This window comes from Micromys minutus (assembly GCF_963924665.1).
Source record: "Micromys minutus genome assembly, chromosome: 10".
Lineage (NCBI taxonomy): Eukaryota > Metazoa > Chordata > Mammalia > Rodentia > Muridae > Micromys > Micromys minutus.
Window position 1 is genome coordinate 14,657,943 of NC_137979.1, and position 14,101 is coordinate 14,672,043.

Sequence of the window (14,101 nt, forward strand, 5' to 3'; positions counted from 1 at the left end):
CAAAAAAAAAAAAAAAACACCTCTGCAAACAGTGGATAGGGCCCTTGAATGGGTCTCTGGCTTGTGCCTGTGGCTTTTTGTCAGTTTGACACAAGCTAGGGCCATCTGGGAAGAGGGAATGTCAGTCAAGAAAAAGCCTCCATCAAATTGACCTGTAGGCAAGTCTGTGGGGCATTTTTCTTGTTGATGATTGATGTGGAAAGGTTCAAACAACTGTGGGTGGTGCCCTCAGGACAGGTGGACCATAGTGTGTAAGAAAGCAGGCTGAGCAAGCCAGTATGCAGCATTCCTCCATGGCATCTGCTTCAGTCCCTACCTCCAGGTTCCTGTTAGTTCCTGTCCTGACTTCCCTCCTTGAGGGACTGTGATCTGGGAGTTTTAAGATGGAATCAACCCTCTCCTCCCAAAGTTGAGTTTGGTCATGTCTTTATCATAGCAACAGAAAGCTAATTAGTATACTAATCAATTTTTAGAGAAAAAAAAATTTGAGGGTAGTTATTCTCCTCTCTAATGGGCAAAACGTGAGGTCAGATTGTTCCATAATCCACAGTCCAACTTCTGGACTAAGCTGCATGGGAATGAAGTGGCCACTCTGGTCCCCTCAGAAGTATGGAATCCTGTAGATTTAGATGTTGACTTACGCAATAGAAACCACTGGGAGTCTTTGTGCTTCTTGAGGCATGGGCCATGCAGGCCTTGCTCTGAAGGTTCCTCCTGTCCACACAGAAGAGCAGGTGTCTCATACTCTAATGCTTGTCCTCTTCATCTTCCAGGGCCCTGCACTCAGGAGGGGAGCTGCCTAAAGGTAAAGAAGGCCTGGGTTGGGGTTTTTTTTTTTTTTTTTTTTTGGGCGGGGGGGGGGTTACCCCTGTAAGAAACTTACCAAGGAAATTTGCAGATATTGTCAGCCCTCCATATCTATTCATTTCTATTATCTATGGACTTAACACCGTGGGAACAAAATTATTCAAGAGGATGTGGAGACCTGGCTCCCCAGTTCAAAGCACTGCTTTTGCAGAAGACCTGGGCTCAGTTCCCAGTACCCATATCAAGCAGACTACAACCTGTAACAACAGTTCCAGGGTGGTCAGACATGCTATGCATGAGTGTGGTGCACATAAACTCATGCAAGCACACGCATACACAAATAAAAATGTTTTTAAATATACAAGGAGGAAAAAAATGGCACCTGTACTGAACATGCAGATATTTTTCTCCTTGTTAGTCCTAGACAATGCAACACAGCAACTATTTCTACAGCATTTATTCATGTTAGAGATTATAAGTAACCTAGAGATGAATGAATGTATACAAGAGGTTGTGGATAGGCCCTATGTAAATACTGCATCATTTTATGTGAAAGATTTGGGCATCCGTAATTGATATATTTGTGGCAGTCCTAGAACAGCACTGCTGTGTCTGAAGGACACCTATACACAGTGGCCCTAGGCTGTGCAGTGTTATAAGTCAGCTGTGTGTGCATGGCAGGTTCAGACTGTATCCACTGCCAAATGCTCTATCTCATTTCTTCACAGAAGGGAGCTCTTCCTCTGCTGGCATTTTGTTAGTCTGTCCAGACTCACCTCCCATCCCCCACCTAATGAGCCTCACAGATTCTTGACAGATGGATGAACTTGAAATAGTAATACTTTCTAAATCCCTGGGAGGCTCAGGACCCCACTGGCCATTTCTGTCCTGCTGTCCTACTCTACTCTCTGAGTAAGTCCTAGGCTGGCCTGCATCACAGGGGTGACATGAGAGAAACACAGGAGATGAGTTCTCTCTTCAGACTGAGGCCTTATGACACCCCTGGCCTCCGTTTGGCTCTCCGCCCACCACGTGAGGTGGGTAAGGCTGCACTGTCCACACCGCTTTACCAACTAGGAAGCTAAACTCCAGAGCAGTTAAGGGACTTTCCATGCCAAAATGTCCTCAGTGATAGAGTGCCCAGGACCAGCCTCAGCTTGAGGAAGGTTCCGGGGGGGGGGGGGGGGGGGGCTGATGAAACAAAAGACTCAGGTTCTGCTTTCTAGTCTGCCTTCTCTGCTTCTCCTTCTCTGGAGATCTTTAGCCAGTTCTCTCTGTTCTAGACCCAGTTCTCCCAGCTGTTCTTTTGCTATTCTAAAAAATTCTCTGGGTAGCTCATCTCCCGCAGATCATAATCCGGTCTCTTATTTTACATATCAACCCAGCCATTTACTCCAGGCTTCCTTCTCATTATTCCTAAGAATCAGCAACCAGTGAGATTCTTTCAGAGAGCCAGCACATTTTTTAACATTGCAAAAGAATTTAGAGACCAACCGGCCTGCTTCTTTTAAGCAAAACAATAAACTAACTGGGTGGGACCCAGAAATGACCAGTTCTACCTAGGTTGGGCTTGGACCTAAATTTCCTGTCCTGGGCTGATCTTGAACTCTGGAATCTTGGTAAGCATAAACAACAACAAAACTTAGCTGGGTGAGATCACCACTCCCTAAATCTCTTTATCTCCTCCCTACATAACTGACCAGTTGGCTCACCTACAGCCGCCTCTGTTCCTTTAGATCTGTGAGGCTCCTTACACAATTTATATTGCATCCTTATGTTTTGCATAGTTGAGAAGTTACATATTTTCAAACTCATGGTTTTATAGTTCTTTTCACAGCCTTAAGGGCTGTCCTGTAGATCGCAGCATTTACCATTTTGCTGAAACATTAGCCACACCTATACCTCCTGGACTAGTGCCATCTCTGAATATCATGGAGTCATTAACGTTAGGGAGTACTTTTAACCAGGAGGAACAGAGGAATGCAGAAATATGTACATTATTATACAAAGAAGCCTTATGCCTACTCTGCCAACTGCTGGGATTACAGGTGAGAGGGCAGCACCTGGAGTCAGGGCAGAGCTGGAATGAGTCTTTAGACTCAGAAATTCCTGTCTGTCCTCTTTCCTCCACCCTCTAGCAGCCCCTTCCTCTTGCCAGGACACTCACAGCTGTGGCGTGCTTCTGTCACTGGCAGCCCTGTCCCACCAACATCCCGCCCCCAACCCCTGTGTGTACTGGTCAGAGAGGATCTCTGGTGTCACGAGGTACCTGGCAGCTGAAGAGCAACTGCCCTGCCTGCCTTGAGCCATGAGGAGCGGGAGGGTGCTCAGGGAAGCATGTGGCTAAGAGCAGCACAATGATCCCATCTGCCATTCCTCCTTGCCCAGGGTGCTCTGTGCTCACACTCCAGTCTGTGAACGTGCTGCGGAAGTATGTCTTCCTCCTGGATCTTCCCTGGACTCTACTGTCGCCCCAGGATGTTCTCTTTGTGCTCACCAGCAAAGAACTGGTGCAGGCCAAGGTAAGATATGCATCTCCTGGACACTGCACTGTGACCCCAGCCTCAGGTCCCTTGGCTCTTCAAAGCCCCACCACCTGCAAAGCAGTCTCCACAGGTACCAACACTGCCCCACGTGCTACATTAGTCCAGCTATACCTGACTGGAACACATTTTCAATGACTTGGGCTTTTTTTCTCATCATAAAATTTATAAGTAAATAATTGGTACATGCTCATTTTAAGAAACTTAGACACACATATCATCATCAGTAAAGTGAAAACAAAGGGTGGAGAGCTGTCTCGGTGGTTAAGGGCACTTGATGCTCTTGTAGGAGATCCGGTTTCAACTCCCTGCACACACAACCATCTGTGACTCCAGTTCTAGGGGATCTGTCCCCTATGGGTACTACACACAAGGGGTGCACGTACATGCACTCAAGCTCAGACATACATATAAATCTAAGGAGAGCTGGCTGTGGGGCAGGTGAGCGGAAAGGTCTGCAAGTGACAGCCAGAGTGAGTTCCATCACGTCTTCTTGGTTCTTCCAGAAAGCCATGTCCTGCCACCGTAGTCAGCTCCTCTGGTTCCGTCACCTCTACATCCTCTTCTCCAGATACATGAGAATCAACTCGCTGCACTTCCTCTGAAGCCTCAGAGAGTTGTCAGATCCTCAGAACAAAAGGGAGAAGCAGAGCAAGAAGTCCCCCGGCCAGGCTTCGGACTGACTTACCTGCTGCTTGACCCAGGGAGACCCCCAGCAAAGCAGCCTCTGCCTAACAAGAACCAGGTGGACAATGGGTCACCCCAACCCAGCTTCCTCTTCTGGGGAAAACCTGAAACCTGCCAAAACTAAGCCTACACCAACACAATAATACCAATTCTCAACAACATAGTTTGCGTACCAGAGTTTGCACCAAACATCTAGCAAAGCCTACGCAGGTTGGTGTGATTTTTACATTGCTTCCAAACCAGGTTGTTTTAGTAGCTGAAACACCACTCACAGAACATCTGTAAATCTGTGGTTTACTTGGATCTTGGTTCTGAAACCTGTGAAGTCCAAGAGCATAGCAGCCTCTACAGGACAGCTGGGGAGGGGCCTCCAGCTGCATCTTAAAGGCAGAGGCAGTCAGCCACCGCAAGATGGAGCCAGTGAGCCAGAGTGCTCCTTTAGAACAAAGCCATGCCTGCAACAAATACTCAGTCACTTCCAAAAGGCCTCACCCTACACACTGAGGCTTTGAATACACTTGAATTCCAGGGGACACAGCCAAACCTAACACAGGTTTATCACAGACAGACACACACACACCCCACACACATACAGTCTTCAGGTGCTTCAACCATAATTCCTTGGGTTTTAGTGTCCCCCTTATGAGAATTTAACAGTCTGAGGAAGCCATACCTTACCACCATGGTAGTTCTGATGTGTAGAAATGATCATGTGGGGGTCCTCCCTTTTAGAGAACAAATAAACATCTTGGTTCTCTGCCTTTTCAAAGTAGGAGCTGGGCCCACACTTTTAATCCCTGCACTTGGAGGCAGACATGGGTGGATCTCTGTGAGTTTAAGGCCAGCCTAGTCTATACAGTGAGCTCCATCACAACCAGGCCTCAGAGAAAGACCCTGTCTCAACATAACAATAATAATAATAATAATAATAATAGTAATAATAATAATAATAAAAATTTTAAAAAAGGATAGAAAATGGAAAGAAAAGATAAGCATCATTCTGATAGTGAAATATTGAACCAGTATAAAATAAAGTATGGGAAGCTGTGTAGTGGTGTGTGTCTAACCCCAGCATTCAGAAGGCAGACAGGTAGACATCTGTAAGTCTGTGACCAGCCTGGTCTCCACAGTGTGTTCCAGGACAGCTGGGGCTACATGATAAGACTCTTCAAAGAGTAAAAACTGGGGCTGGAGAGATGGCTCAAATCTTATTTTAAAAAGTAAATAACCTGAAATAAATATGAGTATTCTGATAGGACAGATAGTGATAAACTATATTTACATAAAGCAATATACCCACAAGTAAGTCTGCATGATAGTGTACAAATCATTTTCTTTACCTAATTTGTTTGGGAGAAAAACTGCCTTCCCGTACCCACAAGTATAAACAAGCAGAGGTTGCCTCATGCCTGTGGAGCATGTCTTCAAAGATTCCTTTTGTTCTGTGCTCCTGCAGTGATCCCTCTGCAAAACTGAGTCACTGATTAGCAATGATACAGAGAGGTTGAAAGGCTGCAAGTCCAGAACCAAATTATATCGGGGTGTCCTTAGACATCTTAATATCTGTCTACTCCCCACTTTTGTATCTGACATAACATCTTTGTGACCCTTAGGTAAATACTTGGAAATACAGAAGCAGCTCCCTAGTTCCCACCAACCAAAAGGCTAAGGATTCTTTCAGGTAGCATCTGATGCCTACAGCTCAGATTTCTTGCTTTCCTGTTATCTGCTACCTGATGCTCCCACTGTGTGTGTGAAAAGTGCCCATGTATGACTTAAGTTGTTCTGCTGCTATAAAACTTCATGAGACTGTTTCCACATTGGTACAGGGAACTGGGGTAACCTGAATGTGTGTCCTGAGACACTGTCACATATTTCACTCCAGGAAAAACTACCTCACATCCTCTTTGACGTGAGAACTATTGCTTTGTTGACAATACCCTTTTGAGTTTTTTATGATATACATACAGTACAACCTATGAAAAAAATTTTCAAATCTTAGACATTAAAAAGAAGCATAGGGGACTGGAGAGATAGCTCAGTGGTTAAGAGTACCGACTGCTCTTCCAGAGGTCCTGAGTTCAAATCCCAGCAACCATATGGTGGCTCACAACCATCTGTAATGGGATCTAATGCCCTCTTCTGGTGTGTCTGAAGACAGCTACAGTGTACTTATATATAATAAATAATAAATCTTTTTTTTAAAGATGCAAAGCAAGAAAATCTTTATTTGAGCTAGGCAGGAGAAACAGACAGGTTAGAAACAACTGCACAGATTCTGGAGTGGACTGTACCTTTGAACTTTGATCTCAGTAAGCATTTAGGCAAATGTTACAAAATGTTACTGTGCTCGGTTCCCTACTGATGGGTCAGGGCCACAGGACAGACTCAGGAGCTGAGCTGCACTGCCCCTCATCCCACCACAAGCCAGAATGTTACAGAGTTTTTAAGTGTGAAAACCACAAACATCTGTGGCAGGTTACATTTTCCCACCAATCAGGACTTAGGACTTCCTTAGGACTATGTCTTTGTGGTATATTTACCCTGTTCCCACTGGTTGGGTTTTCTAACTGTGGCAGGACAACTAGCCTAGCATTCAAGTTTCAACTTGCCAACCAGGATATCCATTACCCACATATAAGTCTCTTTCTGCCAAGCAGGATGTTAGTTACCCAGGGAGGTCTTGGAAACTTAAACTTTATTTGACCCTTATTCAAAATGTTCAAATGGCTTTAGTTTAGTTCTTTCTTACATCCCAAAAAATAAATTAGTTAATTAAAAAGAATGCATGGATATGCTAGATGGATGGATCTCATTGGGCTGATCTATACTAGCAAGTGTATATTGCAGGGTATTTAGTCACATTGTGAACTCTGAGACTGTACAAAGGTAAACATGTTTTTGTTTTTTTTTAATGTAAATATACTGTCATCTTCAGACACATCAGAAGAGGGCATCAGATCTCATTACAGATGGTTGTGAGCCAGCCACCATGTGGTTTCTGGGAATTGAACTCAGGACCTCTGGAAGAGCAGTCAGTGCTCTTAACCGCTGAGCCATCTCTCCAGCCCCGGTAAACATGTTTTTTGTTGAGGTGTGGCTCAGCCCTAGTGCACCTCACCCAAGAGCTTTCTATATAAACAAGAGCTAAATAAAATCAGTGATATAGGTCAAGTGGCAGAGCAAGCAACCAGTTGACAGCAAGCTTAAAAAGAAAAAAAAAGAAAGTAAAAGGAGGGTCTTTGAGTTGAAGAGAATTTAAGACTGCATGGGGAAAGAGACAGAGCTTTCTTCTGGGATGTCAGCAGAGTAGGAAGACCAGCTAAATGCTTTCTCTGCCTCCCTGAGCTAGCAGGTTTTTACCACAGTGTCTGACTCCTGAGTCTTCATTTGGTAAATTGAATGTTTGGGATTTTGTTTTAAAAATAACACAAGTGCAAGATGTATCTGAGAGGAGAGAGTGGGGAAAGCCCAGAAGTAGAAGTCTTGCTAGAAGAGGTAGGTGTCTTGATATCAGTGAGAAAAGCCCCAGAAGAGGACAAGGCCACAGGTGGGAAGGGACAGTAAAAATCCATGTCTATAATTGGAACAGGACAAGTCAATCCATCAGAACTCATCCAATCACAAGCAGCTTTCATTTGTTTAAAAAAAAAAAAAAAAGCCAGGCAGTGGTAGTGTGCACCTTTAGTCCTGGCACATAGAAAGCCCAGGATGGCAGGTCTCTGTGAGTTCAGTGCCAAGCTGGTCTACAGAGTGAGTTCCAGGACAGCCAGGGCTACACAGAGAAACCCAGTCTTAAAAATCAAGTTCTCAGTACTTGAAAACTACTACTACTAATGATGACGATGAAGATGACGGCGGTGATAAATAGGCCAGCCTGGTCTACACAGCAAAGTTCTGGGACAGCCACGGCTGCATAGAGAGCCCACATGGTGGTGCACTCTCAGGATGTTGAAGCATTTCAAATTTAAATGTTCAAATTTAAAGCTGAGCTAAGTGGCAAAACCTTCTCTATAAAACCCAAACATAACATAAGCTCACATTCACCTCATTAGCTTTCCAGGTCCTCGTTCAACCTGTGAGGAACCCGAGGCCAGCAGACTCTCAAAAACAGCCTCCCCGTCACAGTTGCATCTGCAGAGCCCAAGCTTAAATCCAGTGACCAGACAGACACCTTTCAATTAGCTTCATTAGCCTGTTAGTGCTGCCAGGCCAGGAGGGGGATAAAAAGCATTCTAAGGATCTCTTCTGGAGCAGAGGCCTGCTGAGGGAGGGGGTAAAGTGTTACCATGCTGAGGGACAAATAACGGGGTTCTGTGAGTGGGAAAGCATTGTATCCAGGGGAAACATGAAGCCTGCAACAGCTGGGGATGTGGGTCAGGAGTGGTTGCCTAGGATACATAGAGCCCGGTGTCTGGTTAGTGCTGTGTGGCCTGCAGGCCGGTGAGCTCAGCACTCAAGAGGTGAAGGCAGGGGCACCAGAAGAAGTTCAAGGTTGTGCTCTCCCTCATTCAGAGTGGAGGCTACCCTGGAATTCAGGAGCTTGGCTATATATAAACAAACAGCTTTCAAAGCAAAAGACAAAGGAGAAAAGAAAATCTAAAATGCAAAACTATAATAAATGTAATGGGAGTAACAGAAAAGAGAGTTGGGTATCAGTTACTGCCAAAAAATGCTAAGTGGTGAATTTCTCCACCAGAACATACTATATCCATAAGGGACAAAGGTTAAAAATTAAAACATGAACCACCTACCTTTTTCCAGGAAAAATAAAACCATTAAGCTAAAGGTGCATATTTTCATAACAGGTTCATACCATGAGAAGACATGTACACATACCACAGAATCCAGATCATAAAACGAAACTTAAAAATAAATATCTTCATAAAACAAAAAACAAACAAACAAACAAAACAGCCCACAATAGTAAGGCAGCTCATGGTAGCACATGCCTTTAATCCCAACATTGGGGAAGAGGAAGACAGTTTGTGAGTTTAAGACAGAGACTCTGTCTCAAAAAGCAAAAAGTAAAACAAAACAAACAAAACCACCATAATAGCTGGAAGCTCTCATCCAGAACCTAACAAACCAGTCAAATTCAAACACAGCCCTTAGAAACATCAGCTCTGGGCTAGGGAGGACTCTCAGGCTAAGTACCCACTGTTCCTGCAGAGGACCAGGCCAAACAGCTCACAACCATCTGTAATGGGATCTGATGCCCTCTTCTGGTGTGTCTGAGGACAGCAATGGTGTACCCACATATGTAAAATAAATAAGTAAATCTTAAAATAAAAATAAAAATAGATAAAAACAAAAAAAATGGTAGAAAGGATCCACTTTCTTTGAGAAATTAAATAAAATGAAGTTGGTGATTTAGCTCAGCGGTAGAGCAATGACCTAGCAAGGCCCTGGGTTCAGTTCTGCTCCAGGAAGAAAGAGAAGGGGAGACAGTAAGAGAGAGGGGAGAGAGAGGAGGGGGAGGGGAGGGAAGTGAGAGAGGGAGAGAATAAGCCAGCACATGAAAATGCTAAATTAAAATAAGAAAGCAGAAGCAGTTTCTAAGGCAGATTAAATCACCACTAGAAACCTGTTTATAATCTCATGGCAACCAAGCAGGAAGCAGATGGTTTCCTAAACCAATGTTAGAATACCACAAATCCCAGCAGTTCAATGTCATAAGACAGACTGCATTTCCACATGGGAATCAGGGTCCTAGGACCTTCCAGAGCCTTGGTAGTGAGCACCATGGTGGCTTGAGTGGAAATAGCACCCCAAAGGCTCATCAGTTAGAGTACTTGATTCCCCAGTTGAAAGACTATTTGGGAGGGATTAGGTATAGTCCTGTTGGAGGAGGTGTGTTACTGGGGCTTTAAGGTTGTAAAAGCTCATGCCAGGCACCTCCAGCCCAGCTGCCTCCTGCTTATAGATCAAGATGCCTCTGCCACTGTCCCCTTGCTCTGCTACGGACTTTAACCCTCTGAAACCATAAGGGCAATTAAATACTTTCCTTTCTAAACTCCTTGGTCATGGTGTTTTGCCACAATAATAGAAAAGTAAATAAGACAAGCATCCATGGAGACAATTCCAGGTCTCCCGAGTCCTGATACCCTGACTTGGCTTAGGAGGGGCTGTAAGAGACACATGCAGGGACTCAGGATCACAAGGCTGGGGAGCTCCTGTCATGAGGAGGAAGGGAGAAAAGGAGGATAAGTCCAGGCCTGTGTGGGACTGGCAGACAAATGTTGAGAAAGTGTCTTTTACACTGAAGAGTCAGATTGCTCCTTTGTCCTCACACAATGAAAACACAGGCAATAAACAGCAGTTCCAAACTGGGAAGCCAGTTTCAGTTGAATTCACTCACACAATACTATGCTATAGAAAGAGCTTAAAATTAGCCACTGTGTCAAAATAAGAGCTCTTCAAGGACCTGGAGCCAGTTGACAACAGAGTTATATGCAACGGCCCGAGGCTTTACCAATGAGATTTATTTTCCTGGCTTTTCAAGACAGGGTTTCTCTGTGTAGCCCTGGCTGTCCTGGAACTCACCCTGCAGACCAGGCTGGCCTCAAACTCACAGAGATTCTCCTGCTTCTGCCTCTCAAGTACTGGGATTAAAGGCAAGCACTACTGCTGCCCAGTTTGAGTTTTTTGTTTGTTTTTAAGATTTATTTATTACATATAAGTACACTGTCGCTGTCTTCAGACACACCAGAAGAGGGCACCACATCCCATTACAGATGGTTGTGAGCCACCATGTGGTTGCTGGGAATTGAACTCAGGACCTCTGGAAGAGTAGTTAGTGCTCTTAACCACTGAGCCATCTTTCCAGCCCCCCGACTTGAGTTTTTGACAACTAAAATATACTCTAAAAAGGTAAAACAGTAGAAAACCAATAACCATAAATCAGAAAGACAATTGTGATAGGTGTGTGTGTGTGTCTGTGTGTGTATGGTGTGTTGTGTTTCTCTGTGTGTATATGGTGTGTTGTGTTTCTGTGTGTGTGTGTGTGTGTATGGTGTGTTGTGTTTCTGTGTGTCTGTGTGTGTATGGTGTGTTGTGTTTCTCTGTGTGTATATGGTGTGTTGTGTTTCTGTGTGTGTGTGTGTCTATGGTGTGTTGTGTTTCTCTGTGTGTATATGGTGTGTTGTGTTTCTGTGTGTCTGTGTGTGTATGGTGTGTTGTGTTTCTCTGTGTGTATATGGTGTGTGTGTGTGTGTGTGTTGTATCTGTGTGTGTGAGAGAGAGAGATTTATGAGAGTGGGTTTCAGGCTGTGGTCTGGCAAATGCAACAACTGCCGCCTTGAAACAGGAAGGCTAAGAATCTGGTGGCTGTTCCGTTTACAAGGCTGCAGTGCCAGCAGTCCTAAGGCTTAAGTTGGAATCCCGAAGGAAGGAATATATTCTAATAATAGCGGATAAGGCCTTGGCAGCAATAGATGGTCTTGCAAGCAAGGAAAAGGAGGCAAGTTTCTTCTCTCCTTCCTTCCTTCTCTCTCTCTCTCTCTCTCTCTCTCTCTCTCTCTCTCTCTCTCTCTCTCTCTCTCTCTCTCTCTCTCTCTCTCTCTCTCTCTCTCTCTCTCTCCAGGAACAACAGCTTTATTCAATTTCCACCAGTTGCTTTATATCATTAGTGCATCGCACTTAACATTGGGCAGGATCTAGGTTTATTTCAGTCTATGAAAACTAAAGTTCAAAGAAAATTCAATCTCACTTAAAGGAACATTGTAAAGTAACAATTCTCGATGCCTCATATGATCCATTTGAAACCATAAAGAATTACATCCTTTTGTGTGTCACTGTTCCAAGAGACAAAACAAATTTGAACAGCTAAAACATTTTTAAAATGCACCAAGCTTATAAAGTCTCAAACAAAACTGTAATTTCCTGTACATACTCCTGTCAAATGAAGTTATTTCCTGTACACTTTTGCAAACCGGTCTTCTATTTCCTTTCGCTTGACCTAGGTCGGCTACGAGACCTAGAGGGGAATCGAGACAGCTTGTGATTTCTCTCATGAGACAGAGACCTTTCTGTTCTCCTATCTCTAGAAAGTGAGCTGCTCCAGCTTCGGGAAAAGCTTCTCCTTCTTGGGGATCTGCGCCGAGGTGGAGGACTCCTCCTGTCGTAATCATCTCGAGGACGACGACCCCAAGAGGGAGGCGGGCCGCGATCCAGACTTCTCTTTTCACCATTCCACAGTTCCACTCTTACGCGGCAGCCCCATAGTGCTCTCCCATCAAGCTCTCGACAGCATCAGCAGCATCTCGGGGATCCTCAAATTTGATGAAAGCAAAGCCAGGAGGGTTCCGAGCAACCCACACACTTCGGAGTGGTCCATAACAGCCAAGAACCCGTTCTAATTCAGTCTTGTTTCCTGTTTCCAAGACTACCTACATAAACCTTACAGTCCACGCGACAAGAATCACGATGCATTTTGAGATCCTGGACTCAAAAGGCCCAAGCTCAAATCCTAACGTTCCGACAGGCCCACCCGCTTCCCTCTGGCTCGGCCACCACAGATGCTCTCGGTCGGGCGGCGTCCACAAAATGGTGGGTCAAGTTTCTTTCTTAATTTTCCTTCCATATGCGTTGCCACCATAAAATATGTCCCTAATTTAGGGTGAGTCTTCTTTCCTCAAATGATCCAATCAAGTATAAGTCTCCCATAGGCATGCCAAGCTGAGTTTTTCGAAGATCCTAGACGTAGACAAGTTGATAACCAAGATCAGCCATCACCCCTTGAATCCCAGGCCTGTCGGTGGAAGAGGCAGATTCAAGCCCGTTCCAGGGCAGCAAGGACTACACAGTAAGATGTTGTCTCACAACAAAGAATGCAGGCTTGGGCCAGTGAGCAAAGATGCTTGTCACTATCCTGATGACCTAAGCCACACGGGCAAAGGAGAAAATGATTCTGCAAGCTGTCCCCTTACCTCTAAGCATGCCATAGACTGCGGAGGCACACACGCACATACGTGTGAAGATACATGTCCCGAGCAACCGTCTCGCCTGCAAGAACGACGCGGCACACGAAATAGAATCCTTCTGCGGTAAACTTTATTGCTCTCGAGAACCAGTACTTGCTACACGTGACGAAAAAGACGAAGAAGACCAAGAAGTCCAAGAAGACGAACAGGACGAACAAGACGAACGAGATCCACGAGACGATGAGATCAACGAGAGAGAGGAACTATTTAGCCCGTCCCCTTATAAAGGGATCAGTCCTTGCCTTGGACGCAGAGCCCCCGATTGGTTGAAACTCATCAGGCCCTATGACGCCACGGGAGAGGCAGAGCTCAAGGAGTGGAAAGTTACCCAGCACGTGCGCACATGGCTTGTTTACTGCTAACTCCAGCCGGATGTCAGCGCCATCTTGTAATGGAGAATGTGCAGGCAGCGCCCCACAGATACACAGTATAAATTATTACCCATTTTAATGGTAGGATGTAAACTCCTCCCTTATACCTTTTACAAAATCTAGCAGGGCAGAGAGGGTGGAGGAAGGGGACTCAAAAAATAAACAAAAAGTCGGTATTGGTGCCGGCGACTCCTTTAATCACAGAGCTCAGGAAGCAGGAGGCAAACAGATCTCTGAGTTTGAGGCTACCCTAGTATAGTCTTCAGAGCAAGTTCCAGGGCAGCCAGAAATACACAGAGAAACCCTGTCTAAAAACAAAACAAAATTTTAGGGCTAGAGAGATGGCTCAGCAGATAAGAACACTGGCTACCATTTCAGAGACTCTGAGTTCAATTCTCAGCACCTCCATGGTGGCTCATCAACCATCTGTAATGGGACCTGATGCCCTCTTCTGGCATATGAGTGTACATGCATATAAATCACTCATATACATAAAATATATAAACCTTTTTTAGAAAATTAAATTTAAAAACTTTAAAATGTTTTAAACTTTAAAAGTTCAGAATGCCTAAAATTTTTGGTATTTTTTGTTATTAATATTTTATTTATATGAGCACAGTGTAGCTGTCTTCAGACACACCAGAAAAGGGCGTCAGATTCCGTTATAGACGGTTGTGATCCACCATGTGGTGTTGGGATTTGAACTCAG

The 14,101-nt window shown here is 44.7% G+C and overlaps 1 protein-coding gene and 1 pseudogene across 2 annotated transcripts in view; one reads left to right on the forward strand and one right to left on the reverse strand.

Moving 5' to 3' along the window:
* The window catches only part of PIGL (phosphatidylinositol glycan anchor biosynthesis class L), a 54,322-nt gene extending 48,117 nt beyond the window's left edge, over positions 1-6,205 (forward strand). The window contains exons 5-7 of the mRNA XM_080923806.1: positions 774-805; positions 3,196-3,329; positions 3,857-6,205. Coding sequence (XP_080779932.1) covers positions 774-805; positions 3,196-3,329; positions 3,857-3,955 — 265 coding nt within the window. The 3' untranslated portion in view covers positions 3,956-6,205. The remainder of the gene's footprint in view (positions 1-773; positions 806-3,195; positions 3,330-3,856) is intronic.
* Positions 6,206-11,978: 5,773 nt separating this feature from the next.
* Positions 11,979-12,502, reverse strand: LOC308426511 (serine/arginine-rich splicing factor 3-like; annotated as a pseudogene). Its single transcript has one exon. The product of its transcript is annotated as a serine/arginine-rich splicing factor 3-like (transcript).
* Between the last annotated feature and the right edge of the window lie 1,599 nt (positions 12,503-14,101).